The 13,947-nt window shown below is 47.0% G+C and overlaps 1 protein-coding gene across 16 annotated transcripts in view; it reads right to left on the bottom strand.

Moving 5' to 3' along the window:
• The window catches only part of NSD1 (nuclear receptor binding SET domain protein 1), a 66,528-nt gene extending 52,902 nt beyond the window's left edge, over positions 1 to 13,626 (bottom strand). For 4 of the 16 annotated variants that reach the window (XM_080987638.1, XM_080987648.1, XM_080987641.1 and 1 more), the window contains exons 1-2: positions 12,870 to 13,010; positions 11,182 to 12,206 (exon numbers count right to left, since the gene is read on the bottom strand). In XM_080987638.1, coding sequence (XP_080843764.1) covers positions 11,182 to 12,186 — 1,005 coding nt within the window. In that variant the 5' untranslated portion in view covers positions 12,187 to 12,206; positions 12,870 to 13,010. The other 12 variants (XM_080987643.1, XM_080987644.1, XM_080987650.1 and 9 more) reach the window with 11 other exon arrangements.
• Between the last annotated feature and the right edge of the window lie 321 nt (positions 13,627 to 13,947).

Below are 13,947 nucleotides of genomic sequence, written 5' to 3'. Positions count from 1 at the left end.
AGTACATCCCAGAACTTGTTCACAAATTATGCTACAGTTTAAGGTTATATGTGACATAGAAGTTTAATGTAACTCACCAATCTGCAGCAGCAGGGATTGCCTGTTGTACTGTAAATAATTTCAGATAGTTTCCCCCCAAATTAATGGCTTTAACAACACCATTTTTAAAATCCTAATCAGCAACAAGCCATTGTTTGGTCAGGGCACTGAAACTGCCCTGGCTGATGTCATTTGTCAGGAGAGGGATTAGGAGAATGCAACCCTGCTCATTCTTTTTGACCTTCTGGTGACTTTTGATACCATTGACCATAGCATCCTTCTGGAATAGCTCAAGGAAGTGGTCGTTGGGGCACTATACTTCTTATCACCCATGCAATTTAACACCTATATGAAGCCACTAGGACCAGTCATCAGCTGTTTTGGAGTGACGTGTCACCAATATATGAATGACACCCAGCGCTCTCTCTCTCTCTCTCCCATCTGTATCAGAAGAGCTGGCTGAGGCATCAAGACAGGTGTTTGGAGGCAGTGATGAGCTGCATGGGGGCCAACAAAGTGAAACTAAACTGTGAAACAAAGTGCTATGTGTTCTCAAGTCCAGGAGGTGGAAAGCCCACCTTTTCTGATGGGTTTGCACTTCCTTAGAAGGAGGAAGGAAGCTTGGATGTACTCCTGGATCCAGCACTGTCACCTGACACGCTGAAGACCCATCTCTTTATCCTGGCCTTTGACACTTGAGGTATATCTTTTCAGGACTCATCCTATTCTTCTGACCATAGTTCATGTTACAACCTTCCATGGGACCTCCTGGTAAAGGGGAGGGTAATAAATTTTGTAATAATGATATAGTTTGGATGTAGTGACAGAGGTAAATCCTACTTCACCTCCACAGCCACAACTGCAGTTTTCTCCATACATCTTTTATAGCTTCCAAGTTGGCAACTTGAGTGGGGGGGTCAAGGCTGGGATCAGAGAGTATTCCGTAGGGGGATGGATTTGGCTCTGGTTGCTGAACAGCTTGGTAGGTTTCTGGATGAAACATCTGCTTTGGATCCATTCCAGTCCGGCTTCCGCGCTGGTCATGGGACCGAGACGGCTCTGGTCGCCCTAACAGATGATCTCCGCAGGCAGCTGGATCGAGGTGGGTCGGGGCTGCTGATTCTTCTAGATCTGTCAGCAGCCTTTGACATGGTCGATCACGAACTCCTGGACCACCGCCTTGCCGACGTGGGGATCCAGGGCACAGTCCTTCAATGGCTGCGCTCGTTTCTCTCTGGTCGGGGACAGAGGGTGGCGCTTGGGGGGGAATTGTCATCGCGCCACTCCTTGGTGTGTGGAGTGCCTCAGGGTGCGATTCTCTCCCCGATGCTTTTTAACATCTTTATGCGCCCCCTCGCCCAGCTTGTCCGGAGTTTTGGGCTGGGTTGCCATCAGTATGCTGATGACACCCAACTCTATCTGTTGATGGAGGGCCATCCTGACTCGGCCCCAGACACACTGACCAGATGTCTGGAAGCTGTGGCTGGATGGTTACGTGGGAGCCGGTTGAAGTTAAATCCTTCGAAGACAGAGGTCCTCTGGCTGGGGCGGGACGATATGGGATTGAGGGGGCAACTCCCATCTCTTGCGGGGGTGCAATTAGTGCCAGCACCGTCCGTTAAGAGTTTGGGTGTAATCTTCGATACCTCCCTTTCTATGGAGGCGCAGATTACAGCTATAACAAAGGCGGCATTTTTTCATCTCCGCCAAGCTAAGCAGTTGGCCCCTTATCTCTCTCGCCCTGACCTAGCCACTGTGATCCATGCGACGGTCACCTCCAGACTGGATTATTGTAACTCGCTCTACGTGGGGCTGCCCTTGAGACTGACCCAGAAACTCCAGCGGGTGCAGAATGCCGCGGCGAGACTCCTTATGGGGTCTTCGCTGCGAGATCACATTCATCCGGTACTATACCAGCTGCACTGGCTCCCGGTGGAGTACAGGATCAGGTTTAAGGTGCTGGTTTTAACCTTTAAAGCCCTATACGGCCTAGGACCCTCGTACCTACGGGACCGCCTCTCCTGGTATGCCCCACAGAGAAACCTACGGTCTGCAAATAATAACATCCTCAAGGTCCCAGGCCTCAGAGAGGTTAGGCTGGCCTCAACTAGAGCCAGGGCCTTCTCGGCTGCGGCTCCAATCTGGTGGAATGCTCTGTCACAAGAGACTAGGGCCCTGCGGGACTTGACATCTTTCCGCAGGGCCTGCAAGACAGAGTTGTTCCGCCAGGCCTTTGATCAGGGCGCAGCCTGACTCCCTCCTCTGGCAACCTGCACAGAACTTTGCTTAATTGGTTGCCATCAATTTGATTTAATTAATTTTTATAATGAAATATTTTTAGATTGTGTGATTATTTGATTTTTTGATTATTTGATTGTTGTTAGCCGCCCTGAGCCCGGCTTCGGCTGGGGAGGGCGGGATATAAATAAAATTTATTATTATTATTATTATTATTATTTGTTGCTGATCTGGGATTCTAAAGGGTATGAACTAAGATTATGCACTGACTGAATTTCTGTCAGTTAAAATTCTGTAGCTGTTTACATGTGAGTGTAAGCAAAACCTTGAGACAGATACTATTTGAGCTTTTGAAAGAAATGTGAGGCAACTAATAAGTTAGCAAAAGCTACTATTCATTGCTGGAAAGAAACAAAGAAACAAATATATTATTTTCTATGAACAGTAACACATTGGAACCTCCAAAAAATAAACAAAGATAAACTCTCTGATCTACTGGTCATCATTTGTCTACATAAATTAAAATTGCCTCCCACCAATAAATCAACTGCTATCCTAGATGCAGCTGGACGGCCTAAGCCCATTGAAATAAATTGAATTAAGGCGGCAATGCTAAAATCAATTACCAGGAAGTAAATCCCACTGAACTTAAATGATACTTCTGAGGAAACATGCCTGGGACTGTACTGCAAAATGTCCTTCTGCATGTGGCAGACTATTCTGGTTAAAGCTTTTGGGTTAAATTAGGACCATTAGTTCTGCTACAAATGAACACTACTGAGAAGACTGCCAGTTTCACTGGGGGGAGGGGGATAAGGTACCGTATTTTTTGCACCATAACACTCACTTTTTTCCTCCTAGAAAGTAAGGGGAAATGTCTGTGCGTGTTATGGAGGAAATGCCTACGGGTGGCGGGGGGCGGGATCTGCTGCAGTCGTGAGCAGAGGATCCATGGTTCCCCTTCCTTCCCTCCTCAGTGGCTCGCTTTGAAACAGCAAAGTGGGAGAAGAGCCGCTGAGTGGGGAAGAGAGAGGGACAGAGAGCCTGCTTCTTTTTAGGAGCAAAGCGGGAGAGGAGAGGAGCCGCTTACACGAGTGTAAGTGGCTCCTGTCAGGTTGGTTCCTTTAAAGCAAGCGGGCTCTCTGTCCCTCTCTCCTCCCCACTCAGCTTGCTACATAGCAGCAAAGTTTTTCAGCTCGCTAAGCTGAAAAAGCGGGGAGGAGGAAGAAAAGCAGAGCCTGCTTGCTTTAAAGGAGCAAAGTGGGAGAGGAGAGGAGCCTTCTCCCCTTATACCCCTCTTCTTCATTATTAGCAGCATCCTTCTCCACCCACCCCACACGTGCTTCTTCTCCCCTTAAACCCCTCTTCTTCATTATTAGCAGCATCCTTCTCCACCCACCCCACGCGTGCTCCTTGTCCCTTGAGTGCTTTTCCTTCCCTCCCCACTTAAAACGTGGTTACAAAGCACGGATCCACATGGATCCTCAGGATTTTTGAACTGGGTCACCCCAAATTCACCATCAGATCACATAGCATGTCCATGGCTACATCTTGCACCAAAAAAATCACGCACCCACTGTTTCGTGGGGCCGCAGTGGTGCAAAAACGTGGTTACAAACATGGATCCACATGGATCCTCAGGATTTTTGCATTGGGCTACTCCAAACTCACTGTCAGATCACATGTCTGTGGCCACAGCATGAACCACAAAAATCATACATCCACAGTTTCGTTTAGAATATTTTTTTTTCTTGTTTTCCTCCTCTAAAAACTATGTGCGTGCTATGGTCGGGTGCGTGTTATAGAGCGAAAAATACGGTAATATATAGCGCCCTTGATAGAGATTAGCAAATCTCTAAAAAGTAAAGTGGGCTTAACAGAACTTCCATATGTCACTACAGACTAAATGCTGCAGTATATATCTTACATGTGCATGTTATCTATGCATGTGGCTGAAGGATCTCAGAAAAAGAAAAGTTAAAATTAAATCTCTTGCTTCATGCACAAAACTTAAATTTATGATTTTGGGTTTTAAACATTTAAAAGTACAAGCAGTGTTCACGCAAGCCAATGAGGCTTCTGAATGCAACTGAGTGGCTGATTTGACTGGAAGGAGATCGAAGGGGGCAATTTAATGCATCAACCTGTACTGCAACCAGACAGGTATAGGGGGCTTTTGACTGGGAATCCAAACAAGCTTCAGCTTCACTTCTGACCTTCAATATTAACAGCAGGCTACATTGCAGAGCTGCTGTAAGCTTTTCTCTCTCAGCATAGCATTCCAACGTGCAACCAGTGTTAGCAACTCAGATATATAATCTAATCGCCAAATGGTACCTTAAACCTAGGTGACGGTCACCACAATGGAATGTCTAGGTGCCTTTCTTCTTCTTCTTTTCTGCAATGCAGTTTATCGTTGTTGTTATTATTATTATTATTATTATTATTATTATCATCATCTTCATTTATATATCACTTTATAGTTTAAAAAACAAATCTCAAAGTGGTTTACAACATATTAAAACATAAAATAAAACAATCCAGAATAAAACAAATTCAAGCTTCAAGGAAAATATTTCAGATCTTTCTCTAAGTGACGTTTTGTTTTCCCCAGTCGCCAACCTGGCATCCAAAGATCTCCAAGTGGTTGCAATTGGACCCATGTCAGTTGCAAAATGTGTTTGACGCCTGGCTAATTTCTATCACTGCTTGCAACAGAGGTATACCTTACTGCATGGTTGTTGTAAGCTACTCTTTCAGATTTCCCTGAGGTGTTAGGGGTCTAATACCTCAGGACTACAAGTTGATGTAAATGGCTCAGAGCCTAGCCTTCAGTATTCAGCGTGAACTACACTACAGGGCTGTCATAAACTACTTTCTCACAGCCTTTCCAATGAATTGCACTTGCTTTGGAACTTCCATTAGCAGGGCAATTTTTTAAAAAAAGTGTTTCACACTAAAAAAATAACAGTAAGAAGGAACAAGAACTCTTCCTTTTGCTGCTACCTTTTGTGATTTGAGTCCAGTTGGGGTTGATACACCGGTGCCTGATCTGGCCTACATTCCAGCTATTTCATTACATCAAGGGTGGACTAATTTAAATAAATGTGTTTTAAATCACAAAAAGGCCAGTTTAAATTTCTGATTGTAGTTTCTCATTGGTGCTTCATATATTTTTAAAAATAATGTATAATAATTTGTCCATGTTGGCTTACAACTAGGATCAACACTCTAATTATATACTTTGTATAATTATATATACACTCGATATTTTTCATAATTTTATAAAATGATACATGGTGCACCGCTTATTTGATTTCCTCCCCCCCCCCCCCAATTTCATATGTCAAAAGTGCTGGTAGTTATGGGAAGAGCAGTTCATTTTCATAAGATGAAAAGGAAATATCCTTGTTTATAAATATTCATAATTTGGTATGGGGAAAAATATAATTACAGGATACAGAAGTATCTTAGCCATAAACAGGATGGCATCTTCAGATGTCAAAGGTTGGCAATCATCACCTGTGATGACCTGCTAGTTCTTTGCCCCTAGCATCAAGGCCATTAACAGCAGTATTCCATGTGATTCTTTATTTGCATTTGTGTTGCTTGCCTAACTCAGTATAAAGCCCTATCAATTTTGAGGCAGTTTTCCATTCAGACCCCCTTGGGCATTACGATTAACAGAGGAGGCCCTCTTGGTAGTTCTGTCACCCTCACAAGTTTGGAGATTGACAGCTCAGAAGAGGGCATTCTCTGTGGCAACCCCTAAACTGTGGAAGGCTCTCCCCACAAAAGTGCATCTGACACCCTACTTTTGTGGTTATCATCATATGCTGAAGATGCACCTCTTAACCCCGGCCTTTGACACCTGAGAAATTTTACAATATATTCCACTGACTGTAATTTGTTTTAAATTATTTTAATATTGTATTTTTAAAATTGTTGTAATGCACCATGGGACCTCATGGTGAAAAACAGGGAAGATATCTAATAAATAATAATAACTGCAACAAACCAGAGTTTTTGGAAATGCAGATGCACCATTTCAAGCCTCCCTTTCCTCATGTGTCTAATGGAAGCTTTCTTGCTTTTTGAAGCAAGCTGTATTTTCCCAGTTTTTGAAGCACATGGGAGAGTGTGGTTTGCACAAATCATAGCAAGCCGGAGTTCGATTGTGCGATATTATACGAACCTATTTTCCATATTCAGATGAAATGAGAAGCTAAAGTTTGTTTCAAAATGCAATGGAAGCCTTAATCCTCCATACACCCCAAAGAAAGGAAGGAAGAAGAGAAATGTATGAGAGTCGCCATAGGATGCCCATGTCACAACAAACTATGGTATGATCTGATAGCTGGATGGAGCCAATAATTGTAGGATTAACTTGCTTTTTTTAGTCTGATTATACTAGGCTACTTCTAAAAAGAGAAACTTACAGGGAGCAATTCAAAATCCCACACTTCTGATCATTCCATCAGTGCAAGTATCTTTACTTGTCAGATGAAACAATACCCCTCTTCTCCCATGGGGTGTTCTGAAGGTTCTCCTGACTCTTTAGAACGGATCTGGGGGAGGTGGAGAGGGAGTGTTGGGGGAGGAGAGGGAAAGCCCAACTGTGCTAGTGGGAGCCCTTGCAACAATATTTAATTATTACTATTCTTAGCTCATTAATTTTTATCCATTTTAACTACATCACATGCAAGCAGCACCAACTGATGGGCATAGAAGCTCATACATAACTCTTATCTTGCAATAATCACACCATGAATTGTCATGTGCTCTCACCCCTAGAAGAAGAGTGCTTGAGAACACAAGAGATACTGATTCATGCTGTTGGGACTTGAAGATCTATTCAACTGTGGTGGGAGAGAAACCTAACCCCCAAAATGCATACAGGTTTTAGCAGCTTGCAAAGATGCAATGGTCATCTATGAGAACTACACATGAATGTTATGGCTACAATAACGAAATAACATGCGATAATAGGATCACTGGATTACTTGAGCTAATTTCAAAGAACAATAATTTCAAACGTAACCAAAATTAGTCATAGAATTATTGTTTAAGGTATTTCTGTAATAGCTCCCTTGGCTTAAACCATCCCTGACACAAGAGCCTCAGACACTAGAGTAGCCAACAGCATTTTCTTGCTTGCTTTTAAACCTTGAATGGACCCATTGCTCAGAGACTGTTGCAAGACCAGAATTATGAAATAACCACAAACAAAATTATTTTCTGAGATTTTCTGATGTCATTCTTTCGGTAACCTCTCTTCCATCTTTACACGCCTTACAAAAAAAAGGTCTGATTTCCAAATACCCCCTTTCAAGAAATGCATTTCCCATCAATATTTATGCACCAGCATTCTATTTTTTTAATATTTGCATTAAAAAGCCATTATACGATGAGACAATCAAAAGAATTCTGGACAACTAAAAACAACAACAACAACAAAACTCCTAACAGAAACTAGATGCCATACACTTCGAAAATGTTTTATAATGGTTGTTCATTTCAACTGTAACTCAATGTAATAATGAATTTTGGAAGTAAAACTGATTCTGTTATTACCGTATTTTTCGCCCTATAGGACGCACTTTTCCCCCTCCAAAAATGAAGAGGAAATGTGTGTGCGTCCTATGGGGCGAATGCAGGCTTTCGCTGAAGCCTGGAGAACGAGAGGCGTCGGTGCGCACCGACACCTCTCGCTCTCCAGGCTCCAGGAAGCTATCCGCAAGCCTTGCGCACCCGGGGGGAGTTCCCCCGGGCGCGCAGGGCTTGCAGGCGGTAGCCTGCAGCGCGGAGCACGGGGCGCCCTCCGGAGGACGCCCCGTGCTTCGCGCAGGTGTCCGCAAGCCTTGCGCGCCCGGGGGAACTCCCCCTGGGCGCGCAAGGCTTGCGGGCGGCAGCCTGCAGCGTGGAGCACGGGGCGCCCTCCGGAGGATGCCCCGTGCTTCGCGCAGGTGTCGGCAAGCCTTGCGCACCCGGGGGGAGATCCCCCCCGGGCGTGCACGGCTTGCGGGCGGCAGCCTGCAGCGTGGAGCACGGGGCGCCCTCCGGAGGACGCCCCGTGCTTCGCGCAGGTGTCGGCAAGCCTTGCGCACCCGGGGGATCTCCCCCCAGGAGCGCAAGGCTTGCGGGCGGCAGCCTGCAGCGCAGAGCACGGGGCGCCCTCCGGAGGACGCCCCGTGCTTCGCGCAGGTGTCCGCAGCCTGCTGCCCGGCGCGTGGGGCGCCCTGAAGCAGAGCGCCCATCGTGCCGGGCAGACATCGGCCAGCCCCACAAGCTCGGGGGACAGCGGGGAGGCGCAGTGCCGCCATCCCACTGTTCCCCGACCTGGTTTTGGGGGGGAAATAAAAGAAATTATTTTCCCTTTATTTCCCCCCCCAAAAAGTAGGTGCGTCCTAAGGGACGGAGCATCCTATGGAACGAAAAACACGGTAAGTAGAACTATCTGCAAAGTGCTCTGATATCACTTATGGCCTCACTGGGGCCCCAATCAATCATGCAGATTATTATTTTTTATAGCACCACTTAAGAGGTATTCTCACTTTAGTCCCAGAGAGAAGGGGATGCTTCTTCTAAGATGATGCTTGCTACGACACATGCATGCAATATCCAAAACCAAAAGGGGATATCCAACATTACTCATACTTAGATCAGTCCATTGATGTCCATGAGACTACTCATCGAGTATGACTTAGTTGGATATCACCCAATGCCTACATTGCTAGCCTCAGTACCATTCATTTTACATATATGCAAATGTAATTGCTAGAGTAATAGGCTTAAACTCAGATCATATTAAGATTTCTTTAATGGGACAATATCCTTAATAAAAAAAATGGGTTGCATTTAGCTAAATAACTGCACATGCAGAATGACTCCTGTGAGTGCAACATACCGTAATTTCCCCTCCATCTCCTCCCCCTGCACCACCCCCAAATCTACTCCAGAATGTTGGGGAAAACTCCAGAGGGTTAAGGATGCAGTAAGGGAGGAGAAAGAAGTAAACGTTCTGTTGCACTTCTGGAAGCTGTTCCATGGATTCAGATATTAAGTTGGATACAACCCATTTCTTCTCTGTACAGTATTCAGATGCACATATGTGTGTTAACACCTGCACAATGCTATCTGCTCCACAAGCATTTAGGCAATATTTTACACAATACTCTGGAATTAGTAACTATCAGTAGAAATAATATCAGATGTGAGCCATTTGGCAGTGACATTATTTTGAGAAGAGGTCTCTCAGTAACTGAAATACCAAAGCCAGGTAAATTCTAATGTAACTGCACAAAACACTTAAAGTTCTACAATACCATATATATTTTTGCCATGGTACAAAATATTCTAGTAGACTTTTCCAACAGGTTGTTTCACAAACGTTGTGAAAATAATTTCACAACACTATCCTATGCACGTTTACTTAGAAGTCAGTTCCACTGTGTGCATTCCCAGGTAGATGTACACAGGACTACAACTTCATGCACTATTTACAAAGTTACACCTGAATGTAAGTCTTTTGACTTGAGGTATTCTCAAACTACAGTAGGCCCAGTTCACATGTAACTCTAAGCCAAATCATTGCTAAGTGTGAATGTGCAAGCACTCACAATAGTAATTATGGCCTGGTCTTCTTTACTGCCACACTACCTGGAGATTAAGGTACAGATTAATTTAACGTTATTTCCAAATTCAGACTCACAGTTTTTCTTCCTCAGACAAACCACAAGCCCAGATTAAGATGTAATGCTGAGCCAAACCATGGCTTAATTTCAGTAGCACACCATCAGGAAGATCAAGGGAGAACTAGCCACATTTTTTTTACTGTGAGTACTCACACACTAACATACAGAAATTTCACCATGGCTTTGTTTAGCTTTATGTACAAACCAGGCCAATATCACCACCATTAAAAGTCAACAAACACACCTCAGTTCTCCTCTTAAAAGAATTCAGAACCATAAAAAATTACTCTGCATGCACCAGTTCATTCTGCAAAACAGAAAACAATGGAAGTCTTCACATTTTTCACTTAAACTATTAAATGAAATCTCATTTTAGTAATGGAGTGTTTTGTTTTAACTGAGGCCACTTCACACATGCTATCTTAACTGCAAATGTATACCAGGACATAAGATGTAAACACTTGCTCGCATTATCATATGCATTCCACACCACATGTAAAATGCAATGCATGTGCATTTCAAGGGCTGCTATTATATATATATGGATGGGTGGGTGTAATACTAATGCACTGAAAAGCCACAACTGATAGCAAGTTTCTAAAGAGTGCACATGCATCCAGAAAAATATATGCAGAAAAGTATACACATTTTCTTACTATTACCTTGTGGGAAACAGCCCTATTAACCTTACAAAGACAGCCAGAAATCAAAGACTAAACCTTTTTTAAAAAGAAAACCACTAAGAATCTGCTGAAAAGGAAAACTGAAGAGCAGGTTTTCTGTCTGAATAATGTTTTGGCTTTCCAGCTATCATAGTTGTTGGTTTTTTTTAATACAGTACCTCATCTCAGCTAACAGTGCAAAAATTAAGTATAAGGAGCAGGAGTTTGTGAGGGGTGCATGTTTTCAAACACTTTTATAAAGTTACCAAATCTTAATTCTTGTTACGACCAGCAGAGAAAGATGACAAGTCATGTGTTTAGGAGAATTATATTCAAATGTGTGGAGGGGAATTATATTCAATTCAGCTTCTGTGATAAGGAATTTTTTTCACTGTGTCAGCTTCTAGGATTGTATGCCAGGCAGAAGGACCACAAAACATTTTGTTTTCAAAGCTCTTGTTCAAACTACCTTGCTTAAATTATCTGCACTTTGCTTTGCAAATGAAACAAAACACATGGAAACTCTACAACCTGTTAACTCCACCCACCTCCAACTCTCGCTCTCTCTGTAACAGCAACAGACCAGAGGAACACCATGTAGAACACTTCCCCATAAATAAATTTGCAGAGAACTTAACGGGTACCCCAAGACTGCTTACAGGTGGCACTGCTGCTGCTGCTGAGGATGATGATTTTGCAGTAATTGAAGTTTCAAGCCTTTCTATCAAGTTTCCTAGTATGATGGGACCTTGGGCTGGATTTTCTTTTTCAGATACCTTCTTCGTAATGCTGCACTGTTTTTCTGTTTTTAAATCTGTATCTCCAGGAAAATAAGACACTGGGCGCAGGTCTAGTTTTTCAGTTCTATTTCCTACTGCAGCCTCTTTGCAAGTGTTACTTTGTATTTGCTCTCGAGGAAAGCCGATTGGGAACAAGGTAGACATTGTCTCATTGTGTCTAATTTCTATGGAGCGTCCTCCTTGGATCTCCTCAATCAGTTCCATTCCATCCTCGGGCTCTCCCTCCTCACTGTAGGTGCCGGTGTCTCTGTCCTCCATCATAAACTCAGTTTCCTCTTCTGGGCTTTCATCTGCTTTTAGGAATGATGTTTCGGAATCCACCTCCGGGTCGTCCTCCAAGCAAGGAGAGATGGAATCAAAATCCAGTAGTCTTGCCGAGTCATGCCGGGTGAAGTCTTCTGAGTCGGTTAACACTGAAGAATCGCAGAGCTCGGCGCTGGAGTCGCTCCTTTCAACTTCCTGCAAACAATCAGAGCCATCTTTTGAGCCATTTAAATATTCGGCACTGAACATGGAGGCCAAATCCTGCAGCCTGCGCAGCGGGATGTAGCAGGGGGAAGGGTTTGGGCCATAGGCAGCAGCAGCAGCAGCAGCAGCCTTTGACTGCATGGTGCACCCATTAGGTGGCTCGGGGCTTCGGCTCTGACCCTCCCCCCCGTAAGGGCCGTCCCCGTTCTCCGGCACATCTAACGCCAAAGGGCTGGCGAAGGGGGGCAGGTAGCCCCTCCTGCTCACTTCGCAGGCCTGATCCATCCTGTGCGGCGGGCATCAACCTGTGAAGCAAACACAGCAACAATGGGGTCAGGCAAACCCTCCAGGGCCTTGTTCTCCAAAATGGCAGCCACTTCTACTGCTGCTGCTGCTGCTGCTGCTGCTCCTCCTCCTCCGCGGCGGCGGCGGCGGCGGCAGAGGCCCAGCAAACGCCTCCCGCTCCTGGTTCTGGGGCTGCAGAGAGCCTGCACCGAGCCGGCTGCATGCCTCTTCCACCGGCCCGCAGCTACCCAGGCAACATTGCCTCCTGAGCGGCGCAGCCTAATGTCGCCTTTCACAATAGCGCAGCATCCATCCTGCCGCTGCTGGTTGCAGGGAGCGCAGCAGAGCAGGCCTGGCCTGGCCTGGCTCCTCGCACTCTCCCCCTACCTCCTCGCCCCCGCCTCTCAGAGATCTGCAGCTGCTGAGCAGGGATCGCTTCAGCAAAGGCTTCTGGATCTTTCATCCTCTTCCGCCCCCGCCCCCACCCCGGCCGCCTTTTGCCACCACCCGGCTTCTGCACTAGGCCCGAGACACCGGCTGGCGTGCCTTGCCCCACCCCCACCCCGTTTCCAGAGGCCCTCCGGGTGAGGGTTGCGGCGCCCTTGCAATGTCCGGGTGGAATCTGCCCGCAGACACCAGTTTCCGCCTTGGGGGAGAACAGGAAAGTCTTTCCTGCAGTTTACCTGTCGGACTCTGTTTCCCCCACCCTAGCAGAGGGCCAAAGGGAAGAGCCGACTTGGCTCCTCCGGTCCCTACCAGCTCCGTCTCCAGCCCAGCTGCCTGCCAGCTTCTTTTCGCTTGCTAGCTCCTTTCCTCGCCCGCGCGCGCCCGCGCGACGCTGCTGCACGCGCGCCCGCGCGGCTGTCCCCTGTGCGCGCTCGCGCGCGCCCCCTCACTGACTCTTGGGGTTCAGCAACAGCAGCAGCGCCAGCGAAGGCTGCGCTGTCCAATCAGCGCGCGCGTGCGCGTCTGCCCGTCGCTACGCATGGCCTCCCCCCTTCCTTGGGGCACTTACGCGGCCCCTGCGCTTTCGGACGCCCCCTAGCGCTCAGGGCGGCCGCCCCTCCCTTGCCCCACCTATTGCTCCTTGCCCTGGGCTCCTCAGCCTGTTCCAAAGGGCTGGCGTCGTTTTGCCGTCCTGCCCGGCCTGGCCTCGGCCTCCCTCCCTTCCCACTGCACATGGCGCCGCAGCTCCCTTCTCTGCCCGCGCTGGACAAGCCCTGCCTCTCGCTGCCAGCGCCCAGCACCATCCTTCCCCTCAGCCTTGCTTCGTACCAAGTCACCCCGGCAGGGCGCCGCCTGCGAGGCCAGGCCTCTGCTAGCTCCCCCGCCAAGCGCTGCAAGCAGAGAGCAGGAGCGAGCAAAGATGGTGGATGTGGAGCTCGCCCACCCACCCGCTGGGCAGCCGCCGCCGCTCTCTTTGCCAGCCCAAAGGAGGGGAGGGGGGAGCCCCTCAGACGCCCCGTGACCAGCAGCCAACCGGGCTTAGTCCTGCCTCGGTGTCCTCTCCCAGGCACATGGTGCGCCTGGGGCTAAGCTGCTTTTCACCTCGGGCACGGTGGGGTCCTGGGAGCCTAAGCGACCTCGCAAACCTCGTCCCCCTCTCTAACGGGGGAGAGGGAAACGGGGAGGGTTTTTCGGCCACTGAAGTTGGGAGCCCGAAGGACGAAGCCAGGTCATCCCTATATTCCTGCCCAAACAACAGGGGAGACTGGTCAGCTTGTTCCCTTATCTCCAGCCAACAATGGGGGTGACGAAGGA

The sequence above is a fragment of the Podarcis pityusensis genome, assembly GCF_964106645.2.
Source record: "Podarcis pityusensis genome assembly, chromosome: 2".
NCBI lineage: Eukaryota > Metazoa > Chordata > Lepidosauria > Squamata > Lacertidae > Podarcis > Podarcis pityusensis.
This window is presented reverse-complemented; position numbering and strand designations above follow the sequence as displayed.